The sequence below is a fragment of the Egretta garzetta genome, unplaced genomic scaffold (genome assembly GCF_000687185.1).
Source record: "Egretta garzetta isolate BGI_Z169 unplaced genomic scaffold, ASM68718v1 scaffold14, whole genome shotgun sequence".
NCBI lineage: Eukaryota > Metazoa > Chordata > Aves > Pelecaniformes > Ardeidae > Egretta > Egretta garzetta.
Genome location: NW_009259588.1, coordinates 4212701 through 4220814, shown reverse-complemented (window position 1 = coordinate 4220814; position 8114 = coordinate 4212701). Strand labels below are relative to the sequence as shown.

The following is an 8114-nucleotide window of genomic DNA, read 5'->3' as shown; positions in this document are numbered from 1 at the left end:
TCGCTCTGTCCTGGTGGCTCCTGTGGCCGAGGGTTGCTAACCGGGCTTTTGTAGCCTGGTGGGCCCAGGCTCTGGGAGGCTGCGACCCAGGCTGCCCGCCCTTTCGACTCAAGCTTTTTCACGATTCCTGTGGAGTTAAGAGAAAGTGTTACTGGGCAGACCTGAACCCCTGCCATGGCTTAAACACAAGCGGTAATGAAGAATTAACCCTTGCAAAGCAACCACCACCTTGCGCTCCTGGGGAAAGCCTGAGCCTCTGGACCCAGGGTGGGTGCTGCTGCAAAGGGACAGGGGGTCCTGCGTCCTCCCCAGCCCTCCTGCGCCCTGCTGGGGGGCACTGCTACTTCCCTTCCTCCCTTCTGGAAGCTCAGCCTTCCTGGGATGGTAAACTAGCCCCCACCAAAATAAATAGATGGAGGTTTTCCACTGGGCAGGCAGGTTGACCCAGCTCATGGAAGGCCTGGTAAGTGCTAGGGACCACCAAGGGAAGGTGGTGGGCCAGGGAGGGGGCACGGGGTGGTGACACCCTGCTGTTTTGGTGGCAGTGAGCTTGTGAATCAACTCGGCTCCTCATGAAATCGTGGGAGAAATTAATGTTTGGTGAGGCACCCCAAAAGCATTCTCGCTGGTGTTGGCTTCTCACTTGGTGTGAGAAAGTCACTGCCACTTGCAAATCCCAGTACTTAAAAATGGGGCTGCTATAAAAGCAAGCTGCTCAAAATGTTTCTAATTCAAATAGTGGAGAATTTCTTACTGTCTTTGGGTTATAAAGATAAGCCTTTAAGAAGAGGGCCATTTTCTTAGCCATGAGAAAATGCTTAAATGGAGACACCACCCACATGTTAAGTCCTTTTTAAAAGGGGCTAAATCCTCTTAACAAGAATATCTTTAGAGAACTCCTGTGGCCTTTAGATGACATGAGCTGTGGAGAGGCTGGTTCGGCATACTTCAGAAGGGGGCGGGAGGATTTACATTTCCAAACTGAATACTTAGCACCTCTCTCATTTTTCTGGTAGTTTAGAGAGCACTTCTTCCCTCCTCCTCCTCAGCAAGTCACAGCTGGAAGGGGGGAAAAAAATGGGGTAATGCAGAGTCTTTCTCCTAGGTGCTAGGTAAAGGAGCGAGCCAAATAGAACACGAGTACTGAGCAAGGATTTAAGGTACAGGAGAAAAACCTGTACGTCGCATAAAAGAAGCGGGTAGGTAACTGGTAGCTTTTCTCTATTCTGGAGGAATAAAAAGTTTTGTCTGTGCAGAAGATATAGGTGTTTTGATATTCGGAGCTGTTTTGATACTTCTTTGCCTGATAGTTTGTGTTAATAGGAATGAATGCTGACATGAGTCTGGGGCCTTTGCATTTTGAATAGCTTTTCAGGGAGTTTCTTTGGTTTAAATCCATCTCCTCCAGTGACAGACTGCTTTTGAGCCCAAGGAGGTACCACATGGTCCTTTGGCACAGCTGTCTGAGGAGAGTTCAAAGAGGCAGAAATCCCGATTGCCCTCACCGTGCCAACAAGCATCTTAGTGGAAAGCAGGCATCCTAATAAAAACATACAGGAGTAGCCTGTAGCTTGCCGTGCTGGCTGATGGTGGCCGTGCTGTCCTCACGCAGAGCCCAGCTATGCTGGTGTGGCTCCGTCTGCACCAGAGCTACTGAAGTACGGTAGGGTTCTTCCCCCATGATGATAAGGGCTTCTGGCAGGTTTCCATGAGCAGCTGAGCCACTCAAAGGCTTTACTGTTGCTGGAAGGAGTAGGCTTGCTTCTCCCTCAGCATCTCTTCTTGTAGCATCTCCTTCACCCTATCCCCGCCCTGGCACTGTTCTTCCCCCCTCTGCCCCAGTCCCTGCACTTTGGGAGCATCCAGCTGTGCTGGTGGTGGGTTGGTTTTCTCCTGCTTTAACAAGGTAAAAGAGCTGGGTCTGATGAGCAATTAGGTCTGGCACGCAGTGGGTATTGGGTGTACGTGGCCCAAGGTGGGATGAGTGAGATGGAGGAAGGAGACGGGAGCTTTCCCATGTAGTGTTGTTGAGGTGTTAAATGGGTTCACCGAGCCTCTGAAGTTGGTCTTGCCTGTTGTCACCATGAAGGTACCTTCCTTCTGCCACCAGCCTGCTTGCCAGAAGCTGAATATGGGTCACTTCAGGGCCAGTTTATGCTTCTGTAGAGGCTGCTTCAACTGATGGAGCAATTAAAGGCATTTTCTTTCCCCTTGTTTTATCCTGGTATATTGGTGCTGCTCTGTTAGCTTACACAGTGCTCATTTGTAAGTACGCGCGAGCTTTTAAAAAAAAAAAACAAAACAACTTTAAAGTTAGGAACCGCTGTGTTTTGCAAGATGAAGGGTTCTCCTACTACTTCTCTGACTGTGACTGGCAAACGTTTGAGGAAGGAACACGAGAAGAGGGCTTGCAGAGGACAGCCCTTCTCCTTGCTCTGAGAACGCACTTCCTTGGTCAGGGGTTACAATGAATTCTGTAGCTACCAAGGGCCTCTGAATTTGGTCTAATCCCTGTTTGAATCTAGTTGTAGTTCTGACCTTACGTTGCAACAAGTTCTATCTATGATTTAGTTATCTTGTAACAATTTTGGTTTTGCCTTTTTTTTTTTTCTTTTTGAACTTGCTGCCCATAGTGTCATTGGGTGATCCCAGATATTGCGGTAGGGGAAAATGATTTCCTCATATATGTTTCTCAGCAAGGTTTATGATACATTATGTTCTGTCCTCAGTTGTCTTCTCCAAGCTGAAGAGTGATAGACCATTTAATTTCTCCTGAAACAACAGCCATTAATGTTAAAATAGAAGTGTCCTTTTACAAAAGAATCACATGACTCTTGAAAACAAACCTGTCTACCCGTTGTGGTTTTTTACTTGACAAGCGTTTGGGGATTGGTGACTTCAAAAGACGTTTTGAAGACACGGTGGACCCACTTTGCAGGCCTAGCAGGAGCCAGAGACCCTTTCAGAGCCAGTTTGTTTCGCAAGGTCTTAACCTGGCCCTCCTGGGTGCGACACAGGAGGCGTGGAGCAGAGGGGGGACCGAGGGTGCCCAACTGCTCTGGGAACAGCTCATTACAAAGCATAGGTTGCAAAAAGGAAAATAAAGTAGCATTGTTCCTCTCTGGAGCCCCTGTCCCGTGCTGGGCCCGTAGGTCTGGTGTGGCTGCGGGAGGGGAATTCAGCCCACCCCTCCTGTCCAGAGGACCAAGAGGAGAATTCGGTGAGAAACGAAGATGCAAGCTTTTCTTAGTAGCTTTGAGTATGACACCTTTCAAACCTTCAGGCTTCACTTCTGCAGGTGTGTGCTGGGCTGATGGCCATGGCTCTGATGGCAGGGTTGGTCCTGGTGCTGGGGTGGGAGGGTGGCTTAGGCTTTAAATCCTGGCTGGTGGAGGAGCTGCCTGCTAAGGATGAGTTGGAGATGGTGACTTCAGTTCAGATGGGCTTATTGCACCGATGGTGGTCACGTAGATCCAGCCATGCCCAGAGCAAGGCTTCAGCAGATGGAAAGCTCCTCTTGGTCTAACTAAATCTCCGGGTTTTACGATCTCTGCAAATAATCTCACAGCTGGCAGCACTGACTGTGTATATATGGTGGCAACTCTCCTCCTTACAAATGACTAAGTTGGACTTCAGGCTTGTGTTTTGGCTGGCAGAGTTAATCACTTTCTGCATTATTTTTCAAGAGCAGAATTGCGTTTGCTGCTGCGGGGAGAAGAAACCCCCTTCATCTGTCCAGGGCAGCGGCGTGCGGTGGGAGGGAGGCTGCCGGTGCCTCCAGGACGGGGCTGTTGCAGTGCTTGAGGTGCTGCTGATGAAGTATTTGGACTCAGTTTCAATTCCAGTTCTGTCTTCTGTTTGAAGACAGACTTGGCAAAATTGCCCAATTTATCACATCTTTAAAAGGGAACTATTTCACTTCTGTTTTCCTCAAGTAAGTTGGTCCAAAACCACACTTGGAAGTGCTATGCCTGGCATGGGTGTCTCCTGAAGTACTATGCTGTCTGCTTGGATGGTGCTGCTATTTGCTGGACCTCGTGGCGTTCATGGAGCTCTAAATGCCTTATGGGCTCAACCTGAGCCATGGTAAATGTTTCCATCTGCAAGCCCCGTAAAGGGAGAAGTCAAGAGTTTGACTAGATGTTTGGTGAAGCCGGCACATGCTGAAAATGCTATGTGGTAGGAGTCTTCTGCTTCATGCATTTTAGCCCTCCTTTTTTATACAGACACGAATACATCGTAAATGTGTTGGTAGTTGTTTGCAGACCGAACTTGCCTGAGGTTAATGGCCTATGTTGTGTCTCTCCTGTCCTACTTATGAACATGAACAGTTGTGGTCCTGTTACAGTGTGAAAGCTAACGCGCTAGCTCTGTCGCTGCTGCATGTGCGTGCCCTGCAGCTTTCGGGCTTCTGTGCCAACAGTCTTCTGCCTGGGACTAAGCTAGGAAGGCAACGTGGAGCACTGAAGACCGCCTTTTCAGAATCAGCTGGGATTTTTCTGTGTCTGCCAAGTTAGGTGGGCAAGTATGGCTTTTGTGTATTCCCACCTCTAGAAGTAAAACCAGTGCCCCATTTTGTCACTTTGTTTCAGTGGGACACTTAATTTGATCACCTGCATCTACTTTCAAGATGTCATCCAACTTGCATGTGGCTGCATCTGGGCCCGGAAGCGACCACCACTTAAGGCTGATGGTGTTTTCAGGTGCCCTACTTCGAGGGCCTAGGACCTGCTTTTGAGGAAGATAATTGGGTGCTTCTTGTGATGTTCAGCAGATGCCAGGTCCTTGGTATCTTGAGCTTTATAGGAACAAGCCGCTGTTAAAAGCAGAGACTGCTATTATTTTGGCTTTCATTTCTATATCTTTCAATGGGATTTTTAGAGGCTCGTCCTGTAGATGTTGAAAGCCACTAGCTGTTTTGCAAAGATCTGTGAAAACTTGTAGAAAACATGTAAACAACTATTTTTTGATAAAAATAAATTGCATTGTGAAACTGGATAACAAGAGGTGCCTTGGCTGCTTCAGCTCTAGCATTCCTTCTCCGGGGGAGTTGTGTGTGTGGGGGGTTGTGTCTTGGTTAATGTATGTGTAGATTCTAGTAGTAATTTTCATTAATGAATTTCTTGCAAGACTTTCTCTGCTTTACAATCTATTCTGGTTTTGTTTGGGGTTTTTTTTGGTTGTTGTACAGTTGTTGGTTCAAAGGTTGTTGCACATTGCATAACTTACTGCTAGAAAGAGGGGCGGGGGAAGAAACTCATTGGCAAACTTCCTTCCTTGGTAATGAAGGTGACATTAAAAGTCTCTGGTTTAGGACTCAATGGTGGCTGTCACCGTGCAGTGCAAGCATTGAGTTCTTACATACCGTGTCAGGCTTATTGATCCACTGTCATAGTTTTCTCTAAATATGACTTTCTCTCAATTTTGGTTCTACCCGTTAGTTACAAAATCTTACTAAAATTGGAGTGCAGTAACAGATACAATTTTTTTCTGGAAGCCACTGAATCTGCACTGTAGGATTTCATGATTTTTACACATTTTCAAGTACAGATGTAATTTTAGAGTGAAACACTTCTCCGTAGAGCGAGTGTACTACGCTCTCTATAAAACTTAGCTTTTAAATTTGCCTTGCATGTTGTTCAGAAACAAACTGGTGTGTAGACTTGCTTGCATCCCTCCTACCTAGACTCCTGTTTAAGGGGTGTCATCTGGCAGCTTTCAGGCCTGGAAGCAAAAAAGTAACCTCTTGGCCCAGCTTTTGCATTGGTACGGTCCACTTATGTTGACAGTAGGCTTCTGGCTTTTTGGGTGATACCACAGTGTAAGTAGGTAAGTATGCAGAAATGTAAAATGATGTGCAGAAAGGGTCTCATCTTCTACCACACATGGAATGGCAGCTCCTGTGCATCAGGTTGTCTACAGTGTACTGGAAAATACATGCTTTAAGGAGCAGGTCTGAAGGGTTTGCTGCATTCTCTGACTGCTTCTGTAATGGAAACTGGGCTTTCCTTTACCCTCTGCTTGGGCTTTTTTAACATCTGCTAGTTTTAAGGTCTTTTTTCCAACCAGAGATGCTAGAAATGGAAATGTATGGAATTATAATGTCTTGAGCGATGCTAGTAACCTAATAGTGCCTTCAGTACTTATTTTCTTGTGCTGCTAACTCTGGAATTAAATGGCAATTACCATGTATATATGCTGGTGTTATTTTGTCATGCCAGCATCGTGTTTTTTAGACAGCGTTGGTCCCACACATTGACAGTCAGTTTTTTGTCCCCGTACAGTAAGCTAGTTCACACTTTGTCTAATGTCTTCGCATAGCGGGAATTGATGTTGGCTACAGCTCTCACAGAAGGCTTTTGTGTGGCGATATCTGAAAGCTGTCTTGTTGGAGCTTTTATCAAGGCTATTGCAACGAGGCCATTATTCCTGCTCATGGTGAACATAGATATTCGCAGAAATTTCTGTAATACTGCTTAGTAAGTGGCACACTGGTAAGGAGCGACAATGCTGGAGTGGTACAGAAATAATACCCGAGGTGGCAGCCGTGCCGCGGCAGGGCGTTATCTGTCCTTGCAGACCGGGGCCGGGGTGGGAAGGGAACCCCGCGTGGGGCAGACGGAGGGTGGTGATGGGGGCTATCGCAAGCACGAATAATCCTGGCTGTCGGCTTAGCAGAATAAAGTTTTACTTTCCATGGTAAGACTTTTATCGAGCGGCTCCAAGTAACCCAGATCCAAATTGCTGTATAATAGTTCTGCACCTCATTCTTTTTTTTTCTTTTTTTTTTTTCTCTTGGCTGCATGGTATCTGTAGCCTAAAACTGTCTCTGGAGAGTTATGTAAAGTTGCGAGTTGGGTGAGAGGAAGCCGAAACTTCACAACTCTGCTGTAGTACTCTTTTTAAGCACAAACCTCTTGAGCTGGTAGAAAAGACAGCTTACTACTTGAGGTGGGGGCAGGGAGGGTTTTAAAAATTATAATAGCATTTTCACCGGCTGCTTTGTCTTGACAGTGGGTATTTCACTGGGTTTATTCTTCCCCCCCCCCCGCTCAGGAACTAGGGGTTAGAAAAAGCTCCTTTTGTAAAAGGCAGTGTCCTGAAAGCATAAGCAAGTTGCTCATTTTCTTTCTCTGGTTCTTAATCATAAGAGCTGCCTTGATGATTTTTCCCACCTCAAATTAGCAGTTTATTTATAACATGCTAATGTACTGCATGCCTGTCGGTGTTACTGTTCTGTCGTGCTGAGCTGAGAATTGTTCTCTCGAAAACTGACACCACGAAGATGACATAAATGAACATGGGGAAATTGCGTATGATAGAATAAAATTCAGGTGGCTTTTGGTATGACTCTGGTTCATGCTTCTTTCTATAAAATCACTTCAATTTCTCTTCTGATTTCAATTGCTAGTCATGTTTTTATTGCTGGTTTTTATTTGTTACTTAAAAAAAAAAAAAAAGCAGACCATTGCCTTTTGGCATCCTTGCTACCCCTTCATTCCTGTTGGCAAACTTCTCTGTGATTGTCTTCTGCATGTTGCCACCAGCTGCCTTCTTGGACTGCGGACAGGGGAGTGAGGAACCTCAGGGGGTATTTTTCCCCCTTCTCGGGGCCCTCGCAACAACCAAGAGCCTGCAAGGCCCCTGCAGGAAGGCTCTTCCAGATCCAGAGGTTAGCAGCATCCCTCCCAGTGGTCCTCTGCCTCAGCTGCTCTACGGAAAGACTGGGGAGCGTTCAAAGTCCAGACTGTGCAAAACAGGGTGTCTTGTGCACAGAGAAGGAGATGGCAAAATAAAAACACATCCCATGAATTGCTGTATTTGGAGCAGTGTGCTTTGTAGGTGTTTACAAGGAAGGTGGTAAAGAAAGGTGCAAGATCATCTGGAGACCTCCAGCGCTGTTTGCCTGTGACCTGTTCTCTAAAGACGCTGTTGCCAGCCTCAGGGCGCTGAAGTCCTTCCCTTTTCTCATCTTGGTAACATCACGCTTTTGCTGAATATGTGGGAAGTGAATGCAACAGTAGTGAACAGGTTGCATACTGTTAGCTAGATGTTAAGCTTAGGTACAGTCTTCTGTGGACAGAAATAAGTTAGTACTTAAAGCTTTTTCTTTG

The 8114-nt window shown here is 46.4% G+C and overlaps 1 protein-coding gene across 1 annotated transcript in view; it reads left to right on the top strand.

Annotated features, from left to right (window-relative positions):
• The first annotated feature begins 1586 nt into the window (after positions 1-1586).
• Positions 1587-8114, top strand: part of E2F3 (E2F transcription factor 3) — a 39288-nt gene continuing 32760 nt past the window's right edge. Inside the window, exons 1-2 of the mRNA XM_035893439.1 lie at positions 1587-1663; positions 1843-1906. Coding sequence (XP_035749332.1) covers positions 1587-1663; positions 1843-1906 — 141 coding nt within the window. The remainder of the gene's footprint in view (positions 1664-1842; positions 1907-8114) is intronic.